Here is a 27,740-nt window from a genome sequence, read left to right as displayed (position 1 = left end):
TGCCTGAAAAAATTTGGATTTCTGAAGATTACACTTAAAACCGGCAGTCTGGAAGACATGAAAAAGTGTGTGGAGATTTTGAAGACGTTCGTCAGTGGTGGAGCCAGTGACAACAATGTCGTCCTGGTAATTTAAGCACCCAGGGATAGTGAGCAATAATTGTTCCAAGAATCGCTGAAAGAGGGCAGGGGTGCTGGCAACCCCGAATGGCAATCGTTGGTAGTGACAGAGGCCGAAAGGCGTGTTAAGGACCAGAAACTGTCGGGAAGCAGCATCAAGAGGAAGTTGATGATAAGCTTCTGACAGGTCAAGTTTAGAAAAATAGTGGCCTCCAGCAAGTTTAGTGAACAATTCTTCAGGTCAAGGCATAGGGTAAATGTCGATAAGGCATTGAGCATTTACAGTGGCTTTGAAATCGCCACAGAGACGAATATCACCATTTGGCTTAGCAACGACAAGAACAGGAGAGGACCACTCACTGGAAGTGACAAAAAGCAAGACCCCCGGAGCAGTGAGACGATCCAGCTCCCATCTGACCTGATCACAAAGGGCCACAGGAATGGGCCGAGCCCAAAAAAACTTAGGCCGAGCCAAAAAAAATTTAGGCTGAGCAGTGGGTTTGAGCATGATATGAGCTTCAAAGTCATTTGAACGGCCTAACCCAGGAGAAAAAAAGGGATGAAAATGTCGTCAACAAGGAATCCAATTTAGCATAAGTAATAGCATCAGAGACGATATTGACAGAGTCACCTATGGAGAACCCAAAAACGCGAAAGGCATCAAAACCAAAAAGATTCTGCGCGTTACTATGCTCGACCACAAATATGGGAACAGTGTGAACGACAGATTTGTAAGATACCTCAGCATCAAATTGTTGCAAGAGAGAAATCCTCTGTTCATTGTAAGTCCGTAATTGCCTAGTGACAGGTGACAGGATTGGAGAACCCAACTGAAGATACGTCTGAGAACTGATGATAGTGGCAGCAAGACCAGTATCCACCTGCATGCGAACATCTCAACCAAGTATTTGGACAGTGAGGAATAACTTCCCTGAAAGGGAAGAAGTACAATTGACAGACAACACAGAATCAGAATCAGCGTCATGTTCATGAACATCATGTATGCGGTTGGATTTTCAAACGGATGCCACATGACCCTTTTTTTTGCATTTGTGACACACGGCCCAACGTTGTGGACAATCTTCTTGTGAATGTTTCGTAAAACACCACGGACATGAAGGAAGTTGCCGTGGGTTCTGCTACAGTTTCTTAGAGGTCTGTTTACAGTTAGGCCGAGGCTGTGCTTGGGAGTGTACTGCGCCCACATTGGCTGGCGGGGACATGCCACACGCTTCGTCAACATCGCACAGAGGTTGTATTTCCCCGACGTCACCCCATGCCTCTATTTGCGCTCCAGGGGTGCGAGAAATTTCATAGACTGAGCGATGGATAGCTCTTCATCTAGAGTCGGATTTGCCAAATGAAGGGCATGTTGCCTAACTTCTTTGCCGCACGCTGATCGGAAAATAACATCCCATACCATGGAATCGGCGTAGTGTTCTTTGTGAACTTCAGTAACAAATTGACACTTTCTACTGAGGCCATGACGTTCAGCAGCCCAAGCGCGGTAGGATTGATTCGATTGTTTTTGACAATGATAAAAGGGCAACACGAGAGGCTACCACTTGCGTAACTGCACAGCGGTATTTTGAAAGATCTGCGAGTCATAACACTTCTGTCACATTGAATGATTCTCTTCAGTCCTTGCTGGTCCCATATTTGCAGGATCTATTTCCGGCTGTAGTGATGTCAGAGATTTGATGTTTTACTGGATTCCTCATAATCATAGTACACTTGTGAAATGATCATATGCTAAAATCCCCACTTCGTCACCACCTCGGAGATGCTGTGTCTCATTGCTTGTGTGCCAACTATAACACCACGTTCGATTCAACTTAAATCTTGATAACCTGCCATGGTAGCAGCAGTAACAAATCTAACAACTGCGCCAGACACTTGTTGTCTTATACAGGCGTTGCTGGCTGCATAACCATATTCTGCCTGTTTACATACCTCTGTATTTGAATAAGCATACCAGTTTCTTTGCCGCTTCAGTGTATAAACAATCTGAAACCTTCCGGTGTATCCAGGTCTCTTCCACATAGACAGCCTTCTTTCATGATTCTTAAATGAAGTGTTAGCTACAGTTAAGTTGTGCTTCGTGCAAAATTCTACCACACAGCTTCCTCTATCATTCCTTACCCCCAGTCCATATTCATCTACTACTTTTCCTTCTCTTCCTTTCCCTGCTGTCAAATTCCTGTCCCCAATGACGATTAAATTTTCATCTTCCTTAACTATCTGAATAATTTCATTTATCTCATCATACACTTCTTCAATCTCTTCTGCATCTGTGGAGCTAGTTGGCATATTAACTTGTATTACTGTGGTAGGCATGGGCTTTGTGTCTACCTTGGCTACAATAATGCATTCACTACGCTGTTCATAGTAGCTTACCCTCATTCCTATTTTTTTATTCATTATTAAACCTACTCCTGTGTTACCACTATTTGGTTTTGTATTTATAACTTTATATTCACCAGACGAGAAGTCTTGCTTTTCCTGCCACCGAACTTCACTAATTCCCACTATACCTCACTTTAACCTATCCATTCCCCCTTTTAAGTTTTCTAAGCTACCTGTACAATTAAGGGATCTCACATTCCACATGTCGATCTGTAGAACGCCAGTTTTGTTTATGCTGATAACGACGTTGTCGTGAGTAGTCCCTGCCCATAGATCAGAATATTTTACCCAAGAGGATGCCATCAGCATTTAACCAAACAGTAAAGCTGCATTCACTTGGGAAAAATTACGGCTATAGTTCCCCCCTGCTATCAGCTGTTCGCAGCATCAGCACAGCAATGCTGTTTTGGTTGATGTTACAAGGCCAGCTCCATTGGTCATCCAGTCTGTTCCCCCCTGCAGCTACTGAAAAGGCTGCTTCCCCTCTTCAGGAACCACATGTTTGTCTGGCCTCTCAACAGATACCCTTCCATGAGGCACATAAGCCTCCCCACCAACGGCAAGGTACATTGTTCAAGGAAGGGGGGAGGGGGGCGGCACGGTGTTATGTCTATTATTTACAGATACTGTGTGACTTTTCTTTCAAGAAATACGCGAGTACATAGCATACAAACTGGCACCGACCACCACATTTATTTTTTTCTTATGGTCCGTGCTTTCTAATATATAAACTACTTTCAAAGTGTCAAAGCAGCCATGGCCTCTGGCCTGGCGAGGAGCACCACATTCCTGGATCCATGGACAAATCACGAAGATCCACACAAACAGTCCCGGCCTGTGGGCAGATCGGTGAGGCTAGATCCGACAGGCAGGGCCAGCACATTAGTGGGAAACTATGGGATTCAGATCGGCAGGCCCGATGCGTTAAGAGATGACCATAGCAATGACCTGTAGTTTTGGTCCATCATGGAAGTCTACTCCTGTGGCCAGATATTCACTTGTTATGGACACCATCTTAATGAAATAAGACTGTCGTGATCAATCCACGCAACAGATTACTTGTGCAAATACTCTGAGAAACAATACTAATGAGGATAGGTAGCAACTCACTGTAAAGATGATTGCTGAGCCACCGATAGGCACACAGAAATGATAATCACACTCTCATAATTAAATTTTTGCCAAAAGCCTTTGTCAGAAAACAAGAGTGCACACACATTTACACAATCATTCAGATGCATCTTATGCACACCTATGGCTGCTGTGTCAACAGTCTCTGAGAATCAGATCCAAACAAACTACTTCTCACGCCTCACTGCCTCTTGTTGCCAGCTACTAGGCTAGTGGCAAGATGTAGTTGCATCACTGACCATAAGATGAAGGGAGTGGTAGAAGGGGGAAAAGCAGGAAGAGTGAGGGAGTAGGGAAGCAGCGCACGCACTCAGTTGCGTCCAGCCAGTGACGATGCATGAGATCTCAGTAAACAAACCATTTCTTCTACTGAGACAAAACAAGATTTTTCCAATTTTTTTTCTAATTTCCCTCATATTTCCCTGATATGTTTGAAATTCCCTGATATTCCCTGATTTCCAGAACTTGTGGCAACCCTAAGTTTGTATATAGCTGCAAATTTGGATGTGCACATAGAAATATACACAAATAAAATTAATAAAACTCCTAGTTTTTAGAAACAGAAACGCTTCTGACTACAGATCAGACGAATGGATTAAAAGAAATACAACTTTTTCAGTATAGGTGGCAAAAATCATCCAATACACTGTACACAGAGAGAGTCACTAGAGAGCAAAACAAGAAGGAATCAAGAACATTTGAAAATCTGAGAAGACAATAACTACAGTTGCCCGAGTTCGAGTCTCGGTCGGGCACACAGTTTTAATCTGCCAGGAAGTTTCATATCAGTGCACACTCCGCTGCAGAGTGAAAATCTCATTCTGGAAACCTCCCCCAGGCTGTGGCTAAGCCATGTCTCCGCAATATCCTTTCTTTCAGGAGTGCTAGTCCTGTAAGGTTCACAGGAGAGCTTCTGTAAAGTTTGGAAGGTAGGAGACGAGAGACTGGCAGAAGTAAAGCTGTGAGTACTGGGCGTGAGTCGTGCTTCGGTAGCTCAGATGGTAGAGCACTTGCCCGCGAAAGGCAAAGGTCCCGAGTTCGAGTCTCGGTCGGGCACACAGTTTTAATCTGCCAGGAAGTTTCATATCAGCGCACACTCCGCTGCAGAGTGAAAATCTCATTCTGGAAACCTCCCCCAGGCTGTGGCTAAGCCATGTCTCCGCAATATCCTTTCTTTCAGGAGTGCTAGTCCTGTAAGGTTCACAGGAGAGCTTCTGTAAAGTTTGGAAGGTAGGAGACGGGAGACTGGCAGAAGTAAAGCTGTGAGTACCGGGCGTGAGTCGTGCTTCGGTAGCTCAGATGGTAGAGCACTTGCCCACAAAAGGCAAAGGTCCCAAGTTCGAGTCTCGGTCGGGCACACAGTTTTAATCTGCCAGGAAGTTTCATCAGAGATATAGGTCTACAGTTTTGTGCATCAGCTCGACGACCCTTCTTGAAGACTGGGACTACCTGTGCTCTTTTCCAATCATTTGGAACCTTCCGTTCCTCTAGAGACTTGCGGTACACGGCTGTTAGAAGGGGGCAAGTTCTTTCGCGTACTCTGTGTAGAAACGAATTGGTATCCCGTCAGGTCCAGTGGACTTTCCTCTGTTGAGTGATTCCAGTTGCTTTTCTATTCTTTGGACACTTATTTCGATGTCAGCCATTTTTTCGTTTGTGTGAGGATTTAGAGAAGGAACCGCAGTGTGGTCCTCCTCTGTGAAACAGTTTTGGAAAAAGGTGTTTAGTATTTCAGCTTTACGCGTGTCATCCTCTGTTTCAATGCCATCATCATCCCGGAGTGTCTGGATCTGCTGTTTCGAGCCACTTACTGATTTAACGTAAGACCAGAACTTCCTGGGATTTTCTGTCAAGTCGGTACATAGAATTTTACTTTGGAATTCACTGACCGCTTCACACATAGCCCTCCTTACGCTAACTTTGACATCGTTTATTTTCTGTTTGTCTGAGAGCTTTTGGCTGTGTTTAAACTTGGAGTGAAGCTCTCTTTGCTTTTGCAGTAGTTTCCTAACTTTGTTGTTGAACCACGGTGAGTTTTTCCCATCCCTCACAGTTTTACTCGGCATGTACCTGCCTAAAACACATTTTACAATTCCCTTAAACTTTTTCCATAAACACTCAACATTGTTAGTGTCGGAACAGAAATTTTTGTTTTGATCTGTTAGGTAGTCTGTAATCTGCCTTCTATTACTATTTCCAAACAGATAAACCTTCCTCCCTTTTTTTTATATTCCTATTAACTTCCATATTCAGGGATGCTGTAACGGCCTTATGATCACTGATTCCCTGTTCTGCACTTACAGAGTCGAAAAGTTCGAGTCTGTTTGTTATCAGTTGGTCCAAGATGTTATCTCCACGAGTCGGTTCTCTGTTTAATTGCTTGAGTTTTTCGGATAGTGCACTCAGTATAATGTCACTCGATGCTCTGTCCCTACCACCCGTCCTAAACATCTGAGTGTCCCAGTCTATATCTGGTAAATTGAAATCTCCACCTAAGACTATAACATGCTGAGAAAATTTATGTGAAATTTATTCCAAATTTTCTCTCAGTTGTTCTGCCACTAATGCTGCTGAGTCGGGAGGTCGGTAAAAGGAGCCAATTACTAACCTAGCTCAGTTGTTGAGTATAACCTCCACCCATAATACTTCAAACGAACTATCCACTTCTACTTCACTACAGGATTAACTATTACTAACAGCGACAAACATGCCACACCGGTTGCATGCAATCTATCCTATCTAAACACCGTCTTAGCCTTTGGGAAAATTTCGGCTGAATTTATCTCTCGCTTCAGCCAGCTTTCTGTACCTATAACGATTTCAGCTTCAGTGCTTTCTATCAGCGCTTGAAGTTCCGGCACTTTAACAATGCAGTTTACAATTACAATACTGATTGCTGCTTGGTCCCCACATGTCCTGACTTGGCCCCGCACCCTTTGAGGCTGTTGCCCTTTCTGTACTTGGTTCAAATGGCTCTGAGCACTATGGGACTTAACATCTTTGGTCATCAGTCCCCTAGAACTTAGAACTACTTAAACCTAACTAACCTAAGGACATCACACACATCCATGCTCGAGGCAGGATTCGAACCTGCGACCGTAGCAGTCGCGCGGTTCCGGACTGAGCGCCTAGAACCGCGAGACCACCGCGGCCGGCTTTCTGTACTTGCCCGAGGCCATCTAACCTAAAAAACTGCCCAGTCCAGGCCACGCAACCCCTGCTACCCATGTAGCCGCTTGCTGCGTGTAGTTAGATTAACTGAATTATGAAGTACAACTTGACACTATACATTTGTTGACTATACCATTAATTCCAGAAACCTAATTTTATTTAGGAGAACATTGTGTTTTACACAGTCAAGTGCCTTTGGTACGTCATCTAAAACAGCAACCACAGCTCTTTTGTTATTTAATGCTTGTAAACTTTGGTGAGTGAATGTGTAAATGGCATTCTCAGTAGAGCAACTCTTCTGAAATCCTAACTGGATTATTGTTGCTCAGGTGGGACACTATTCTAGAATACATCACCTTCTCAAAAATTTTGCAAAATGATATCTGTAGTGAGATTGGTCAGTATTTATCGATATCTCTCCTATTACTTACTCAGGATTTTTACAATGGCTTATTTCAATCTCTTAGCAAAATGTCATGCATTAGTGGTGCAGTACATATTTCAGAAAAGACAGCACTTATTATATGGGAACAAAATCTTCTGTATTGTGCTGGAGACATCAACAAATCCAGATGAGCTTTTATTTTTGAGAGAAAGTTTACTTTTCTTAATTTCAGAAGAAGTAGTTTGTGAAACATTAATATGATTGAATTATATGTGATTTGCTTTTTAATATACTGCTTTGATTTTTCTCTTGGATTGTTTATCACTATATTTTCTACTCCATTTCAGAAATAATTATTAAAAATATCTGCTACCTCTGACTGATCATTTATAGCCCTTTCATTTAAATCAATGGTGATGATATGCTGCTCTGTGACCTATTGCCCTATCTTTCATTTTACTATGTTCCTTACAGGCTTAAGTAAGTTACTGGTGTTACTGATTTCAGATATAATGTGCATTTTCCTTTATTTTTAATAACTTTTCTTAGTGATTTTGACTAGTTTTTATTATGTGCAACTAACGCAGGATCTTCACTTATTCTTGGCAATAGGTACACTGCCCTTTTCCTTTCACAATATACTTCAATCCCTCTAGCGATTCATGGTTTTTTACATGTCTGTTAAATGTCCTTTCTTATTTGTGTTACCAATTCCAGATGACAATATGAAGATGTGATGATAGGAAAAAATAAACAGAAAGAAAATTTGTGTAATTTATGTTCAGTGTGAAACAAAATTAATTTGAAAGAATACCAGAAACCTGATTCTCCACCCCTCTTATCTTTTTACCTTCAGTTCAGCTTGATTAACATTGGTTCAGTGGGGAAACACAGGCATAATCCGTATCACTTCAGGCGGGGGAGGGGGGAGGGTTTACCTTCATAGTCTCGGATGTTATTGGATTTAGCCTATGTTAAAAATCAGGAGTAAGTAAGAAACACATACTTTTTTTGTTTTATTCAAAAAACTGTGAACACCATTTTGATGATGCAAATATCAGAATTTTTTTTCAAATGCTGTATATCTGTAACAGTTCGAGATATTTTGTTAGGTTTTTTTTTTATTTGAAAGATAATTGCTTTATGATTACAACGGTATCCTCTGTTTGCACATATATGTCAAATTTCTTTTCCTGTCGCCTTTTGAAAATTTTTATAATTTACACACTTTTTTCCCAAAATACCAATCCAGAAAAGTTGGATATTTTTCTGTTGATTACAAGCATGTAGTACTATATTCTCATAAAGGAGAGCTTCCAGTTTCTTATCAGTTTCTTTGTCGTGGTTGTTCATTGCAGGTTGTCGTGGTTGTTCATTGCAGGTTTCTGTATGTAGTTGTTCAGTGCTAATTTGTTTACTGAAGAGGCTTCTAAGAAATATGAGACCATCCATAGAGTTCTGTGTTTTCGTGAGGAATTTGCCTGTTGACACAGTTGCTGTGTTTTGTGAAAAGGACTGTTAGAAATGTCTGCTGACTATGTTTTGAGATAATAACAACAATGACAGTATACGAACAAGGTGAAGCCTCCCATGGTGCAGATGATACAGACAAACAAAAAAACAGACTTTGTTCAGGTTGGGAATATGTGTTCTCATTTGAAGACTCTGTTTCAAAGTGAAGATGTTTCCAGTGATGACTTTTTGTGTTCTAAATGTTTTGACATAATAACAACAATGACAGTATACGAACAAGATGAAGCCACCCATGGTGCAGATGATGCAAATTTGCATCAATAGAAGAACAAATAAATACCCTGAATCAGTCAACTAGAGATAGGTGTTAGTTCTGTTAAGAAGCCATGGTCAGTGAAGTTGAGTCATAAGCTTTATGCATCAAGAAAGTGTAAAGAAATTACTAAAGCTACGGATGAATACACTACAACAAAACTGACCTCACCCCTCAAAGTAGAAATTCCATCTTCAGAAGAAAATGAATCAAAACACTCTTGCACCTTTTGCCAGGAATTTTTCACAAATATCAATTCAGCTGTTGAATACTGTGCATTCTACAGTGAAAAGGTGCAAGTTTTAACAATTATTCCAGACACATTTTCAAAGAAAACAATTTTGAACCACATTCCTTGCAGTCATTCAGTCATTTTATCTGGAAGATAAATGTGACTGTTGTCCCCAGAGTGCCAACAAAATTTAAGAAACTTTTGCAATTTATAAAAGCAACTATGCAACTTCACCTATTGGAAGATCAAAATTTTATGCACTAACCTAAGTTCCACACCCACCTAGTGATGTCTGTTTATGTGTGTACTGCATGAATTTTGAACTTTATGTGGTAACTTTGAAAAACTTACTGGAGCACATGATGTATCACACCTTGGTTGGACATGTGAAGTCATTAGTAGTCTGTGACATAAAGTGAGAGACTTCAATCAAACAATGGAAAATCCAGGATGGAATGTAACAATACCAGAGAAGGAAAGTTGCTACTCACCATATAGTGGAGATGCTGAGTCACGATACGCACAATAATCTTTTTATTGTGTCTATCGCGATTCAGCATCTCCGCTATAAAGCAAGAGACTTGTTTGTTTCAAGAATGTGGTGACTGCTTTGGAATGTGAGGACTGTCTTTACAGACGCTTGGCCTGGAAGACATAGCAGATAACCCTGTAGAAATTACAAATGTGACATGGGAGGAAAATAAACAAATTAAGAAAACTGTTGTCTTTGACAGTTTCACTGATGAATTTGGTAAACGATCAGTGAAAGAAGCAACACACTAGCTTCAGATGAAATTGCAACAACAACACATTGCAGAAATGAAAGGGTGTGTACAGGCTGAAGAACTGTGTTCACTGCTTCGCTATGATTTTGCTGATAACTGGTCTGTAGTTCTCCCACAGGAAGTACAAGGGTATCATTGGAGTAATGACTAGGTTTCAATTTTTACAGGAGTGACATATTTTCAAAACAAGACCACAAGTGTTGGCAATTATAAGTGATGTCATAGGACATGACTCAGCCCATACTTTGGTAGCAATGTGCAAAATTCTTCAACTGGACATAGGGGCAGAGAAGATCTTCATTATTTCAGATGGTACTCCTAATCATTTTAAAAACCGTTACCAGCTGTTTGAATTGAGTAAGTCACTTGTGGCAACTGACTGGGTATACAGTGCTACTGGTCATGGGAAGGGGCCTTGTGGTGGTGTACGAGACCTGCTGAAGCACCACGCTACAAAACATTTAATCTTCCCAGACCAAATGTAGCTGCGATTTAGAATGCTGAGGGTTTTACGAGAGTTGTGAAATCTTTCACATTCACAGCCCTCATTCTTTTGCCCAAAGAGGAAACCAAAGAATTCCACGAGCAGAAAAAAGGAAGAATGGTCCTAACAAACTACTCCTGTGAAAGGAATTCAAAAGACACTTTTTTGGACTCAAAGTGATGGGCGAACTCATATTGCATCCACTTTAAAGAGCAAGAAAGAAGAAATTTCGTTCGTTCTGCCAACACCTCAGAAACAGCAGGATAATATTCACATTCATAACCTGACAAGGAGGATGTTTGTGGTGTGTGTGTGTATGACTGTGACCGGTGGATTGCAGAGATCATAGACACCAGTTATGTGTCAAATGAAAGTGTAGTGAACTTTATGCTACCATATAGACCGGTTGCTGGATATAGGTTTCCAGCTGAAGGATAGCAACAATTCCATCAGTGCTTACTTCCTGTTCACAATGTTTCGAAGACTGTAAGTGCTTCAGTTCCTATTGATTCAACAGGAAGACAGCACTCTATATCGAAGGAAGATACTGAAGCAGTGGAACACATTTTTAGTTAATTGACTGGCTAATTTCAGAACAAAACAGAGTGCACACAAGTTGTATAAACTGAAACCTTTACGTCTTTAGACCTTTCATATACATTTTGGAACCATTTAAAATGCTTGAATAATAAGTCTCTTACTCATCTTTCAAAACTAAAATTATGTTAAATCAGGCTAGCTTTTGGTTTTTATGAGCCTGTTATGTGATAATGTGGTAATAAAATAGGTTTTATGTATGGCTAAATTTTCAGTTGTTTAATAAAACCTGTTCAAACAATAAGTGGAAGCTCTCCTTTTCAGGGAATGTAGAGCTATATGGTACCAATCAACAGAAAAAAAGCAAAGTTTTATGGATTGGCATTTTTTAAAATAAAAGAGAAAAAACTACAAAATATCTATAACTGTTCCAGAGATACAGCAATTAAATTTTTTTTCCAAAATTCGCATCTTCAAAATCGTATGCGCAATGTCATCTTTGGAGGGCTGTATCTTGGAGCAAAAATGTTTTTGGAGAAAACAACAAAAATGTGTGTTCCTTACTTAGTCCTTCATTTTAACGTGTGCTAAATTCAATAACATCCGAGACTATGAAGGTAAGGTTTTTTCCTAGCCTGCCTGGACTGATATGCACTATACCACCTCTCAAAGTATTGAACACTCTTACAGCATACTACAGGACATCCATGGAATTAAACAATTACATACATCAGTATTACACTTACCAAATGCCTTTTCCTCAGCTACTTCTATGCTGTCTGGGAGTAATAATGAAAGCGATGTTTCTACATCTCTTATATATTTAGATTTCTTTCTGCCAGCAGCACTGGTTCTCCCTTTAGGTGAGGAACGAATATTTGAACTTGCCACAACTAACGCAGTAATATCATCTTCATTATCCTTCAGAAAACAGAAAATACATATAATTAAACTAAATTTATAAAAATGAGTGAATATATAATAATAATTCTGATTCTTTTCAATCAGCAGTAGGTTTAAAGCTACTGGTGAGTTTTTTTGTCAACACAAGCATTAAAACCTTTAATGGCAAGGTTAAAATCTGACTCATCACTAACCTTTGTTTCTGCAAAATCATTTTCATTCACTGAGGATGTTTTGTCTCTGTTCTTGATGCCATCAACAGTGTTTTCCTCAACAAGAGGAGCACTTTCCATAGTTTCATCAATGGAAGGTAAATCAGTAACACGGACACTGCTGAAAGCAAATAGTATGAAGAGAATTTTCAACAACACGCATTTACTTCACTATACACAGGGTACCACTGATAAACAACGAAAATATACACTGTTGAAAAGCAAAGTGCACTTAAGAAAAGTTTAAAATTATGAGACAGAATTGCCGGCAACAAGAGGACGTAACAGGCAAATACTTAACACCTGAAGAAAGAATACAAGGAACTGATGGTTCGTACCTACCTTCATGATGTAAAGTGTATGTACTGCTGATAGACACACATAAAAGTACATACCCTAACCTAAAAAGTGGAAGGTCAAATTGGTGAGGCAGTTCACTCAGGTATCACAAGAGAGACTCACTTGCTGAGAGGATGACAGAAGAGAAATACAATCTTCGTATCCCTTGTTCCTACAACAGGTCAGTTGCTCTCATCCTTGAGTGATGATCTTTTGTCACCTCTTCTTTTTTTAACCTTCCCCAACATGTCCCTCTCTCCTCCCTGATGAAGGTATAATTAGTTCAGAAAGCTAGAAAAGTGTATGTGCTTTTAAATGTGTCTAGCAGCAGTACAGACATTTTGTCTCCTGAAGGTACTTGTCATAATTCTGTCTCATAATATTCAGCTGTTATATACAAAAATCACAACTGATAGCAAGATATTTTTGACCCCGAGTTTTACTAAAATATCAATTTGTATGTGAAATTTTTTCATAACAGTAACTGTATTTTTGAAATCTAGATAGAAATTTTGTATGGATTGCACTGCTGTTCCAGTTTCTGGGGGAGAAATGCTTAGATCAGTTTCCAGCTTTATTTCACTGCAAAAGCACCTGTCTACACTAGGTGCAATGAACTCAACTCAAACCAATACTTTGTGGCTATTAAGTTCGAGAAACACCTATATCAATAAGGTAAATGAGACATAGTGCAAGGAAAGTGCATTATATGACAAAGTTGCATGGAGCAAGCAGCACACTTTGTTGCTCCAGACAATATGATACACATACATGTCAGTTCGTACTGCTGTCATCCCGATGCATACCAGTTAAGCAGCTTCAACTATTTTCTTATGAGCTCCACCAATGCAGGTTGCTTCTGTGTCATATCCCGAGTCACATCGTGTAGTGTATCGCATATCATATTGCCTCATTAAAAACGTATCTAAGAGCACAACAAGCTAATGGCATTCTTTTTGGCAGTATCTACATGTATTAATTCCATGTTAAGCAACACTTAATATTCATCTCTAAAAACTTGGTGTTTGTTACACAATCTCTAGATTTATGACCTATACTTAATGCAACAGAATTGTTTTCCCTCTTTATGCTTTGTTTCCTTTAAGTTCAATGTTAATTTATTAGAAATATTTTGTGCAGGCAATGTTGAACAGCTTTTAGGAAGATTAAAAATTTGCATTGTGAAATAAACTGCTGTACCACTATTTCTTATGGAACACAGTCGATTTCAGTCCCACATCAGCCATCTTTGTGTCTCAAATGCATCTTGGCTATGTAGTCCCACACTGGCAATACCAACTGTAACTTAAAAACTGCTTCATTAATTATTATTAACCATCTGTTAATTTATGACATAGTGCCCAAATACAATCATCCTTGAGGTTTCATCTGTTTTCATTCATAAGAGTTCTGGCATTTTATCACCGATTATAATGTTGTTGTCTTCAGTAAAGAGAACTATTTCTCCATGTTGTCTGGAAAGTCACTGATATGTGTTAAGAACATAATTGGACCCAATGTGCTACCCTTAGGATTCACTACATTTGCACATATTTTTTGTCTGACAATTGTTTTACTAGAAATTTACCATCAGTAAATGTGTAAACCGTTTCTATCTTCTGCTCCGTTTTTTCCAGATACGACTGGAGCCACTCATTTGCTATTCCCTTTACAACTTGTGCTTCATTTAGTAGTGTTTTTTGGCCAACAGTGTCAAAAGCCTTGGACAAGTCTAAGTATATGCCTGTAACACAAAATTCCTTTTCAAGAGCTCCAAGTATCACTTTTGTGAACCCTATAATGACTGATACTACAATTCACTAGCTTCAGAAGGCACACTATGCTTCATTAAAACTGTTTTATATTTAATATACTTTATCCATAATGGATGCAGTTGAACTCCATGACTGTGTAAATACTTAGCATACCAATCACATTAGAATGTGATTTTATTTAACACATGACTGGTTTCAGGCTTGTGTCCATCTACATGTAGTTTACAAGCAATGTACATGTTCCGTACACGGTGCTGGAGATAACTGTTTAAATCAAACACAAATAATGTGATGAAGACTAAACACAAATGACACATCTGGAAGTGGTTACGCAACATGTAATGTAAAATATTACAGTGTAAATTTATTCATGTAAAGCATCAGTGCATCTTTTATAACTTTTATAACTCAATTATTTTTGAGAATGCAGACAGTGGTGAAACTGAGATGTAGTTTTTAGTACTACTGTCATCTCCTCTCTTTAGTAAGGGCATCACTCAAGAGTGTTTTAGTTAGGCTGGAAAAATAACCGAAGTAAATAACTCATTTACTATGTTTTATAATGGGGCTTGTGTGTTATATTTGAATGCCTTTTGCGCAGGGACTGGAACCTGATATAGAGCTGTCATCTTATTATTTTTTTAATGTTCATATTTTCTTCCTGACTTCCAGTTCGGTAGTGGAAAACATCATCACTGTGCTTGATGTGTGATATACAGGGTGATTCTTATTAATGTTTAAAAATCCCCGGAACAACATAGATGACACTGGGACAAGTTATTTAGTATAAGACATATGGGACTGCAAATGTCGGGAAATGCCCCAAAGATGGATGACAAAAGTTGAAAATGTGACATTGGCTGGTGACATACCTCGTCGCACATGTTGCAACTGGGCTTGTTGATCCTACCTTCGCTGGTAGGGGGCAGTGCTACACATTGTTCCACAATGCTGCTCTGCTTTCAAATACTTTTGTAAATGTGATCTGTTGTAAACATAGAAGTCACCAAATTATTGTCCTTGCTGTAACAAAGCAAAAGCAGTTCTAATTTTGTGTTTCTTTCTGTTTGTCCCTTCTCTTTTTGTTTACAGACTTTATTTAGTAAAGAATATGCTGGTCATTTACTGGTAGCCATACAATTCAGAAGCTTATACTTATTTACTTGTGATGAAGTGCGGTAGGTTTTTGTCATACTGTATTTTGCAAATAATCAGCGGAGAACACAAGACCGGTACATAAAATAATAAATTTTACCTCAATATACATACACAACTGTCTAAAGCCATGGAAAAAGAATTGCCTGCAAAATGCACGACTCGAAGCCTGAGCCCCATACGCTAAAGTTACACATGTAGACCCAGAGCCACACTGACATAAATACTTGGTTTGGTTTGATATGATCAGATGCGACAGACCGATAGGCTCCAATGCTGCACATGCGGTCAGATACATCTTCTGGTGATGTCACATAGTCAACATTTGTCATCCACTTTTGGGATATTACCTGACATTTGCAGCCCCATATGTCTTATATTAAATTACATGTCTCAGCATTATCTACATCACCTTGGGGATTTTTAAACATTAATTAGAATCTCCTGCATTGTTTCATAAATATTTAGTTGCAATGTCTGTGCAGTATCGAAGAAACAGTCATTTACAAAATTTGTGAATTCCTCATTGTTTTCTACTACTCTACCCCTCATTTTTTATTTTTACTTTATTACACTACTGTCTGCCTTTTTCAGTTTCATGTTTTATGACATCCCATAGCACTTCACTTTTATATTCTGCCTTATATATTTTTTGTTCTGAATGATTTTACTGTAGCAAGCAGCACCCTCCTGTATATATTTTATACCGTGATAGTAATATAGGAACTATGGAGTACTGTAGTGCTTTTATAAGGAACTTAAGCATCTGGGAGGATTTTCTAAAACCTGCTCTTATCGATACATTTTCCTTAGCTGCTGCTGACAAGCGGTTACTTTTGGAAAAGTCTCCTCAAAAATTAATTTAAACATTGTACAGAATTCAGAAAACTTAGCATCTACAATGGTTCCCATCTATGCTTCATCCCAAGTCTGATTTGCAATGCACTAGAAACAGAATTTATTTTATGTGCCCAGGAAATCCTTTTATAGGCCTGCAGTTTTATGGGTTTTGCAACAGTCTGACATACACAAGTCACGACACACACTGCTGTGGAATTTGTTACCCTCTCACACTGGGATGACAGTAGCACTCCTAGCAGTGAGAAAGAAAGCCGTAAGATTAATGTTTGTCTTTAATTATTTCTCTACTTAATTAGCAAATGGTTACTATGCTTTTGCATTCCAAGAATCTGTAAACTATTAACACACATGAATGATCATGAAATAAATGTGAAACTAGCCAAATCTCACTGATGCAGTGGCAAACTACAACTTATTCAAGTAAAAATATTTTCAGATACGCGTATAATAATTGCAGCTTACTCTGTTAAAAGTAAGAGAACATAAACACATATTTCATGCAAGAGAAGCATGTATTTTTCCTTTTGTTCCTATGATAGGCACCTTTCTTGATGTGTAACAGTTTTGCATGGAGTGTAATAATTCACCTATTCTTACACCTCACTCAAGTTTCTAATGCACAAATATATTTGTGTACGTAATTACTTTTGCTTCAAAAGCGAATGTATTGAAAATTTTTGCCATTTGTGGATTGGATGTAGCAACAATTGTGGAATTAGTTCCTTTTATGTTGAGATACAGTTTTATTGGTTTAGACATTTTATTATCAGGTCTGTGCGGTATTCTCTTCAGTTATAGTTACCGTACCTTATTTAGTATGTTGAATAATGTAGGAATTGTATTCCATTCAAGTGTACGACGTTCCACATTCACTGATTTGGCTGGAAGTGTAGTGAAGAAAACTTCACATTGTTGCGCAAATACATGATATCTTTCTGCACAAGGTCAGGTGTACTGTTACTTACAAGAAAATTACATTTTTCAATAAGTATCTTTATATTACACAAGAATAATAATAGACTGTTCCGTAATGTTCAATTTACTGTATCCCAGTGTTTCTGGAAACTGAAGAAAGACAAATGTGGCGTCAGTTTTCAGTTACTGATGATTTTTATGGCATTACTTAAACACCCATTGTAAAAGCTATGTTACAAATCAATATAAATAATACCATTCGCATTCATCTGATACCGTATTCAGAAGCACTGCTGTAACGATGTATAACAGAAATGAGCAGGAGTATTGTGACTGTCATGTTAGATTATGGTTTTACCAATACTAACTTTAGCTTTATAATCTAAAAGTAATTATCAGAGAGGTTAAGAACTTTTATAAATACTACACAATTTTCCCATCGACAACTGTAAGTACGAGGGCATGCTAGAAAGTAATGGCTCAAAATTTTTTGTTTTGTTCTGAATATCGGTTGAGGTATTACATGTCCTGCATTTTATTCAGTTGACTACCCCATTTCACTGACACAAATTGCAACATTCTGTTGTTAGAAGGCTCCAAATTGTAGCATGTAACGTGGCAGTGTGTGTAACATAACTACACTCCTGGAAATGGAAAAAAGAACACATAGACACCGGTGTGTCAGACCCACCATACTTGCTCCGGACACTGCGAGAGGGCTGTACAAGCAATGATCACACGCGCGGCTCAGCGGACACACCAAGAACCGCGGTGTTGGCCGTCGAATGGCGCTAGCTGCGCAGCATTTGTGCACCGCCGCCGTCAGTGTCAGCCAGTTTGCCGTGGCATACGGAGCTCCATCGCAGTCTTTAAAACTGGTAGCATGCCGCGACAGCGTGGACGTGAACCGTATGTGCAGTTGACGGACTTTGAGCGAGGGCGTATAGTGGGCATGCGGGAGGCCGGGTGGACGTACCGCCGAATTGCTCAACACGTGGGGCCTGAGGTCTCCACAGTACATCGATGTTGTCACCAGTGGTCGGCGGAAGGTGCACGTGTCTGTCTACCTGGGACCAGACCGCAGCGACGCATGGATGCACGTCAAGACCGTAGGATCCTACGCAGTGCCGTAGGGGGCAGCACCGCCACTTCCCAGCAAATTAGGGACACTGTTACTCCTGGGGTATCAGCGAGGACCATTCGCAACCGTCTCCATGAAGCTGGGCTATGGTCCCGCACACCGTTAGGCCGTCTTCCGCTCACGCCCCAACATCGTGCAGCCCGCCTCCAGTGGTGTCGTGACAGGCGTGAATGGAGGGACGAATGGAGACATGTCGTCTTCAGCGATGAGAGTCGCTTCTGCCTTGGTGCCAATGATGGTCGTATGCGTGTTTGGCACCGTGCAGGTGAGCGCCACAATCAGGACTGCATACGACCGAGGCACACAGGGCCAACACCCGGCATCATGGTGTGGGGAGCAATCTCCTACACTGGCCGTACACCTCTGGTGATCGTCGAGAGGACACTGAATAGTGCACGGTACATCCAAACCATCATCGAACCCATCGTTCTTCCATTCCTAGACCGGCAAGGGAACTTGCTGTTCCAACAGGACAATGCATGTCCGCATGTATCCCGTGCCACCCAACGTGCTCTTGAAGGTGTAAGTCAACTACCCTGGCCAGCAAGATCTCCGGATCTGTCCCCCATTGAGCATGTTTGGGACTGGATGAAGCGTCGTCTCACGCGGTCTGCACGTCCAGCATGAACGCTGGTCCAACTGAGGCGCCAGGTGGAAATGGCATAGCAAGCCGTTCCACAGGACTACATCCAGCATCTCTACGATTGTCTCCATGGGAGAATAGCAGCCTGCATTGCTGCGAAAGGTGGATATACACTGTACTAGTGCCGACATTGTGCATGCTCTGTTGCCTGTGTCTATGTGCCTGTGGTTCTGTCAGTGTGATCATGTGATGTATCTGACCCCAGGAATGTGTCAATAAAGTTTCCCCTTCCTGGGACAATGAATTCACGGTGTTCTTATTTCAGTTTCCAGGAGTGTATGTCGATGTATGAGAGACCCTCAGTAACTTGAAAGCATGAATTTGAAGAGTCTGTTCACACATGACACTGTGACACTAGCTACTATCGGATGCTCTGGGTCATCGATCATCCTCTGTACAGTTCTGACTTAGCCTCAACCAATTCTAATCTGTTTCCAAAACTTAAAGAACACCTTTGAGGACTTCACTTTGATATTGATGAAGTTGTGCAAGCAGAGGTGAAGTTGTGACTCCATCAACAATGTGAAACATTTTACAGTGACAGTATCCACAAACTGGTCTCTACTTGGGAAAAATGTGTTATTGCCAGGGTGACTATGTTCAGAAATAAATATGTACACATTAAGAATAGAGATGTAGAACATTAATAAAAACCAGAAGCATTACTTTTCAGCAAGCCCTCATACTAGGGCTAGGAATGATGCAGTGTTCACTGATGCAGTGTTTACCATTTGTGTCCTCACTAAAAGTGTTCAGAATGTTTAGGAAGTTATTACCAATTTCATCCTCAAGCCCTGTGTTAACATTCATGTGTATTATACAATAGAAGTAATAGATGAGACTGTTCAAATAGGATAAACAGGACAAATTGTCCAACTAATTTGTGTGAACTCATCGTGCTATTATACAAAAGGAAAAAGTAACAATACTAGAGAAGGAAAGTTGCTACTCACCATATAGCGTGAATGCTAAGTCGCGACAGGCACAACAAAGAGATTCACACGGAGGCCTTTGTCAGCAGTACACACACACACACACACACACACACACACACACACACACACACACACACACACACACACAAATGCAACTTTAACACTGCAAGCAGCAGCACCAGTGCATGATGGGAGTGGTGACTGGGTGGGGGTAAGGAGGAGGCTAGGATGGGGAGGGGGAGGGATAGTATGGTTGGAGGGGCGGACAGTGAAGTGTTGCAGTTTAGACGGAGGGTAGGAGAGAAGGTGCACAGGGGGAGGGGGGTAAGTAGCAGAAAGGAGAGAAATAAAAAGAAATAAAAATAAATTAAAAGACTGGGTGTGGCAGTGAAATGACAGCTGTGTAGTGCTGGAATGGGAACTGGGAGGGGCTGGATGGGTGAGGACAGTGACTAACGAAGGTTGAGGCCAGGAGGGTTACAGGAACGTAGGATGTATTGCGGGGAAAGTTCCCACCTGCGCAATTCAGAAATGCTGGTGTTGGTGGGGAGGATTCACATGGCACAGGCTGCAAAGCAGTCATTGAGATGAGGGATATCATGTTTGGCAATGTGTTCAGCAACAGGATGGTCCACTTGTTTTTTGGCCACAGTTTGTTGGTGGCCATTCATGTGGACAGACAGCTTGTTGGTTGTCATGCCTACATAGACTGCAGCACAGTGGTTGTAGCTTAGCTTGTAAATCACATGACTGGTTTCACAGGTAGCCCTGCCTTTGATGGGCTAGGTGATGTTAGTGACTGGACTGGAGTAGGTGGTGGTAGGAGGATGTATGGGACAGGTCTTGCATCTAGGTCTATTACAGGGATATGAGCCATGAGGTAAGGGATTGGGAGCAGGGGTTGTGTAAGGATGGACGAGTATATTGTGTAGGTTCAATGGACGGTGGAATACCAAGGTAGGAGGGGTGGGAAGTTTAGTGGGCAGGACATTTCTCATTTCAGGGCACGACGAGAGGTAATCAAAACCCTGGCGGAAATGTAATTCAGTTGCTCCAGTCCTGGATGGTACTGAGTTATGAGGGGAATGCTCCTCTGTGTCCGGACTGTGGGACTTTGGGAGGTGGTGGGAGACTGGAAATATAAGGCATGGGAGATTTGTTTTTGTACAAGGATGGGAGGATAATTACGGTTAGTGAAGGCTTCAGTGAGACCTTCAGTATATTTTGAGAGGGACCGCTCTTCACAGCAGATGCGATGACCAAGGCTAGGCTGTACAGAAGGGACTTCTTGGTATGGAATGGGTGGCAGCTGTCGAAGTGGAGATATTGCTGGTGGTTAGTTTGATATGTACAGAGGTACTGATGTAGCCATATCTGAGGTGAAGGTCAACATTTAGGAAGGTGGCTTGTTGGGTTGAGGAGGACCAGGTGAAGCAAATGGGGGAGAAGTTGTTGAGGTTCTGAAGCAAAGTGAATAAGGTGTTCTCACCTTCAATCCAGGTAGCAAAGATGTCATCAATGAATCTGAACCAGGTAAGGGGTTTAGGATTCTGGGATTTTGGGAAGGATTCCTTAAGATGTCCCATGAATAGGTTTGCATAGGATGGTGCCATGCGGGTGCCCATAGCCGTACAGCGGATTTGTTTGTAAGTAATGCCTTCAAAGGAGAAGTAATTGTGGGTAAGGATATAGTTGGTCGTGGAGACTTGGAAGGAGGTTGTTGGTTTGGAATCCATAGGGCGTCTGGAAAGGTAGTGTTCAATAGCAGTAAGTATATGGGCATTAGGAATGTCGGTTGAGGAAATGGTTGGTATCTTTTATATAGGAGGATTGGTTCCGGGTAATAGGTTGAAGGCGTTAGTCTACGAGAGCAGAGATTCTCTCAGTGGGGGCACAGTAACTGGCCACAATGGGGCGTCCTGAGTGGTTGGGTTTATGGACTTTAGGAAGCATGTAGAAGGTGGGAGTGTGGGGAGTGGTAGGGGTAAGTAGAGAGATGGACTCTGGGGAGGAGTTCTGGGATGAGTCTAAGGATTTGAGTAGTGATCGGAGATCTTGCAGGATTACTGGAATGGGATCACTGTGGCGTGGTTTGTAGGTAGAAGTATCTGACAGCTGACAGAGTCCTTCTGCCACGTAATCCTTGTGGTTCAAAACAACAGTGGTGGAGCCTCTGTCAGCAGGTAGGATTATAAGATCGGGGTCAGTTTTTAGATGGTGGACTGCGGTTCTTTCTGGGGATGTAAGGTTAGCTTGCATGTTGAGGGATTTGGGGAATGATGTTGAGGCAAGGTTCAAGGTTAAGAAATTCTGGAAAGTTAACAGGGCATGGTTTGGAGGCAGTGGGGGTGAATCATGGTTGGATGGAGGAGTGAACTGCGTTAGGTAAGGTTCAATATTGGTCTTTGGTTGAGTCTGACTGGTCGGGTTGGTGGCGAAAAAGTGTTTCCACTGTAGGAACCGGGAGAAGGAGGGAAGGTCCTTAACTAGTCTGGCATGGTTGAATTTGGGAGTGGGGCAAAAGGTGAGGCCTTTGGAAAGGACTGATATTTCTGTGGGACTTAGGCTTCTGGAGGAAAGTTCAATAACTGTGTCGCGGGTCTGTTGGTCCTGTGTGGTGGTGGGAGGGAGTTTTGGAGGGTGGGTAAGTGTAGTAGGTATGCGACAGGGTTTGTCAGCTATGAGGGGGTGTGGGGGAGGTTTGGAGGTTGTTGTAGAAGTCATGGACAGTGGTACTCCGAGGCAGGAGTAGGAAGTGAGTAGGATGGAGAGCTTTTTGAGGTGGCGTTGTGCATGTTGCTCAAGTTCCTGCAGGGCAAGAATTTCGATGTGTGTCATGGGTTTCAGGAATTTGGGATTACATAGCAGGAGAATTTTGCAGTTGGAGTGAAGGCACTGGAAGGAAAATTGGGCTTGGTTGATATGGTTTGCAGGACTACGCTGGTGAGGGCTAAGGATTGGCGGAATCTGAACAGGTGGAGGTCACTATGGAAGGAGGGGTAGCAACCAGAGACAGAAATGGGTAATTTGATGGTAAGGCCATTAGGAGGGATTTCATGAGCCAAGCAACAACACAGTAGCAGTATATGGGACTGGTATCTGGCTAGGGATAAGGAAACTTTTGTGTATTGACGCAAATGTAAGGAGCAAGGATCCATCATGGATTTTTGTTGGGGGGGGGGGGGGGGGGGGGGGGGGAACGGGAACACCTGTTTGTCTGGTGTTAAGAGCAGGCAAAAGCAAAAGGGTAGGGGCCTATTAATGATCAGCAGTTCCAACATATGAGGTGAATGATAGTACCCCTTACGGAAATGGCACCAAGGGACAGGAAAGGACGCCACATGTACTCAGTGTGTGTGCCTGAGGGCCTCATTCAACATGTTGAAGAGGCTATTCCTGCAGCCATTGATGGAACAGTATGCAGTCAGCTACTGATTGTGGTGCACGCTGGAACAAATGATGCCTATTGTCTGGGTTCGAAGGTCATACTTGGGTCAGTCCACCAACTGGCAGAGAAGTTTGAGAAGACCAGCCTTGTGCACTGAGTTTCAACAAAGCTCACAATTTGCAGTATTGTCACCAAAACTGATGAAGGCTCATTGGTTCTCAGCTGAGTGGAAAGACTGAAATAGAGACTTCAAAGATTCTGCGACAAGCTAGGCTAAGACTTCCTGGACTTGCACCATGTGGTTGAGACCTTAGGGTCCCCCTAAATGGATCAGGTGTGCACTACACATCAGAGGCTGCAACTCAAGTAACTGACTGTGTGTGGGGTACACACAATGGTTTCTTAGATTAGGTGAGTCTCCATCCAATCCATTAAAACAACAGCTTAGGAAATCCAGTATCATTGTAAGATCACAACAAAGTGACAGAGTTTGGAGCTCTCATGAAAAGCAGTGAAGCTCACATAATACTAGATACAGAAAGATGGTTGAAACTTAAAATCGACAACAGTGAGATTTTTGAGGAAAATTTAAGCACATTTCAAAAGGATAGGCAAATGGGAAATGGAGGTGGTGTATTTGTCGCAGGAGACAAGAAACTCAAATGCACCAAGATAGAAATTGAAGCTGCACGTGAGACTGTTTGGGCACATATCTCAGTATCAGTGGTAGGCATAAAATGATAACTGGATCCTTCTCGATGCAACTGAAAACCTCAGTTCATTGTACGTAAGATGTCAATCATACTTTAATCATTGGTGGTGACTTTAATTATCCGACAATTAATTGGAAAAATTACAGTATTGATAGCGGTGGATAACAGATCTTTTGAAACATTACTAAATGCATTCTCTGGAAACTACCTAGTACAGATAGGAACCCCGTACGTGATAGAAATATGCTGGAGCTAATGGCAACAAAGAGACCTGACTTCTTTGAGGTATTCACACCAAAACTGGAATCAGCGACCATGGCGCAGTTGTGGCAACAATGATTGCCAAGGTACAAAGACAACTAAAACAAGCAGAAAGATACATATGTTCAGTAAACTAGATAAAAAAATCAGTAATGCCATATCTCAATGAGGAACTTGAAACTTTCAACACAGGGCAGGAGCATGTAGAGGAACTATGGCTCAAGTTTAAAAGATAGTTGAACATGCACTGGATAGACATATACTCAGTCAAACAGCTCATAACAGGAGGGAACCTCCATGGTATACAGTCATTGCAAAGAAACTTCTGAGGAAACAGAGATTACTACATAATAGGTGTAAAACAAAGCATAGGGCTATAGATAAAGAGATGATGAATGAAATGCATGTAGCTGTCAAGGGAGAAAAGCACGATACCTTCAATGACTATCATAGCAGAATATTGTCAGGTGATCTTTTATAAAACCCCAAGAAATTCTGGTCATATGCAAAGGCTATTAATGGCACCAAAGTTAGAGGCCAATCCCTAATGAATGAAACAGGAAATGAAGTTGAGGGTTGCAGAGCAAAAGCTGAAATGCTTCACTCCATTTTCAAATGTTCCTTTATAAAGGAAAAACTAGAAGGATTGCTCCAATTTAATCCTGATGCCACGGAAAAGGTGAATGAAACAAGTATTAGTATCAGTTATGCTGAGAAACAGTGGAAATCATTAAAATTGAACAGAGCTCCGGTCCCCAATGGAATCCCTGTCAGATTCCACACTGAATTTGCAGCTGAGTTAGTCCCTCTTCTAACTATAATGTATTGTAGATCCCTCAAACAAAAAACCTTACCCGGTTCTTGGAAAAAGGCACAGGTCACCCCCATCTACAAGAAGGGTAGTACAAGTAACTCAAAAACTATAATCCAATATCCTTGACACTGATTTGTTGTAGAATCTCAGGACATATTCTGAGTTCAAACATACTGATGCATCTTGAACTGAATGACCTCCTCAATTCCAACCAGCACAGATTTCGAAAATGTCAGTCATGTGAAACCCAACTCACACTTTTCTCACATGACATACTGAAAGCTTTGGATCAAGGCAACCGGGTATACGCAGTATTCCTTGATTTTCAAAAAGTATTTAACTCAGTATCACACCTGTACAATCATATGCAGTATCAAGTGGAATCTGTGACTGTATTGAGGACTTTTTGGTAGGGAGGATGATACATGTTATCTTGCATGTAAAGTCATTGTCAGATATAGGTGTGGCGGTCTTTGTTGTTCACATTGTACATTAATGAACTTGCAGACAATATTAATAGAAACCTTAGACTTTTTGCAGATGGTGCAGTTACCTGTAATGAGGTACTACCTGAAAGAAGCTGCATAAATATTCAGTCAAATCTTTATAAGAGTTCAAAATGGTGCAAAAATTCGCAACTTGCTTTAAATGTTGAGAAATGTAAAATTCTGCACTTAACAAAACGAAAAAAAAAAACATAGTATCCTAGAACATCAATGAGTCACTGTTGGAACTGGCCAGCTCATACAAATACTGGGTGTGACACTTTTAGGGATATGAAATGGAATGATCACATAAGCTCAGTCATGGGGAAAGCAGGTGGCAGACTTCAGTTTACTGGTACAACACTGGGGAAGTGCAATCAGTATACAAAGGAGACTGCTTAAAAATCACTCATATAACCAGTTCTAGAATATTATTCAAATGTGTGGGACCAAACAGGACTAACAAGGCATACTGAACATATACAGAGATGGATGGTCACATGTTTGATCTGTGGGACAGATCATGAATGAAATGAATTGGAAGACTCTTGATGATAGACATAAACTACCCAGAGAAAGTCTATCAACAAAGTTTCAAGAACTGGCTTAAATGATAACTTTAGGAATATACTACAGTCTCCTATGTATCACTCACATAGGCATTGTGAGGATAAGATTAAGATAATTACATATCCACAGAGGCATTCAAACAATCATTCTCCTCACACTCCATACATGTATGGATGGGAAGCAACCCTAATAAACAGTACAAGGGGCATACCCTCTGCCAGAGTATATATGTAGATGTAGATGTAGTTAGGTGTACTGGGACATCAGTTAGCACCTGGTAGAACATTGTCTCACTACACTCCCCCTAACACAACATTTCAGAGCAACATTCACTTCTACAATTTTGACTTCCTTAAGTTAATGTAAACTTGACATCAATAACTTGAGAATACAATTTAATTGCAATGTATCAAGTTCATATCTGGTGATATAAATCAGCTAGGTAGGTGTATGTCTTGTAACTTGATTGGAATATGTAATACAGAAAGCTGTATTGAAACAATCTTGATACAACACTTTGGGTGTTAACATCAAAGAAAATGTAATACATATGTCAGTCTACTCCCAGATTCATTACATAGAACTGTATGCATAGTAGTCTTTTTAAAGTGAGATTAACTGTAGAACTCAGTAAGTATGTTCTTGTGTAAAGTCCCTTATGGGGAGGGGCGACAGTTTTGTTTACTTCCAGTTGACAGAGTTCTTACATGATTAATTTAAACCTACAGTAGAAATATTTAAATTAAATTACATTTTAAAATGAGTCAAGGAAACCACTGACCAGATGATGATTGCCGGGTGGCGCTTACATATACAAAACAGACCAGAAATTCCGACATACATGTATCTTCAGTCCACATATAACTCACCTGATGGTAAGTAGTTATTCTTGTAGTACTGTCAGATGTATTGATGGATCAATCAATGAAATTATACATACTAAACTTACTCCATCTGGTACCTGGAAGCACTCAGCGACTGTACTTCTTTCAACTAGTGAAAGAAGGTACAGCATTCAGTTGCAACTTGTGTTTATTGAAGCAGATCTAGACTTTGGTCACTGAGAGACCATCTCCAATGCAGCAGATAATGTTAACACATTTCAGTCATAATCTGACATAGTCTCTGTTGGAGTACACACATCAAGAGTTCAAAGTGCACTCAATATGTTAACTCTTGATGTGTATAGTCCTAGAGGGACTATGTCAAATAACGGCTGAAACATATTAACTTTATCTGCTGCATTGAAGATGGTTACTCTGTGACCAAAATCTGGATCTGCTGCAATACACGCAAGTTGCAACTGACTGCAGTGCCTTCTTACACTGACTGAACTACGCGTACGTCTCTTGAGGTCACTATGTGCAGAATGGAGAGAGAACTCCGCTGGCACAAAGTTGCATGGCTAAACAACAGCAGCAGCAGATTTAAGGACTGCAACTCACAGACTAGGTCTCACTGGTTTAAGGTTGCTGATGTGTACTATATGCTCTCCATTCAACATATTTATGAGAGTGCTGCATATACTTATCCACTTTCTGGACAATGATTTGGGACTCTTGTTATTTCCACCTGTTGATGTTTGGCCTGCACA

The 27,740-nt window shown here is 40.9% G+C and overlaps 1 protein-coding gene across 4 annotated transcripts in view; it reads right to left on the bottom strand.

Annotated features, from left to right (window-relative positions):
• LOC126272502 (uncharacterized) overlaps window positions 1-27,740 on the bottom strand; it is a 139,118-nt gene that overhangs the window by 79,803 nt on the left and 31,575 nt on the right. For 2 of the 4 annotated variants that reach the window (XM_049975393.1, XM_049975395.1), the window contains exons 3-4: window positions 12,134-12,269; window positions 11,783-11,957 (exon numbers count right to left, since the gene is read on the bottom strand). In XM_049975393.1, the coding sequence (XP_049831350.1) occupies window positions 11,783-11,957; window positions 12,134-12,269 (311 nt within the window). Of the gene's footprint in view, window positions 1-11,782; window positions 11,958-12,133; window positions 12,273-27,740 lie in introns of all 4 variants that reach the window. The other 2 variants (XM_049975394.1, XM_049975392.1) reach the window with 1 other exon arrangement.

This window comes from Schistocerca gregaria, chromosome 5 (assembly GCF_023897955.1).
Source record: "Schistocerca gregaria isolate iqSchGreg1 chromosome 5, iqSchGreg1.2, whole genome shotgun sequence".
NCBI classification, from domain to species: Eukaryota; Metazoa; Arthropoda; class Insecta; order Orthoptera; family Acrididae; genus Schistocerca; species Schistocerca gregaria.
This window is presented reverse-complemented; position numbering and strand designations above follow the sequence as displayed.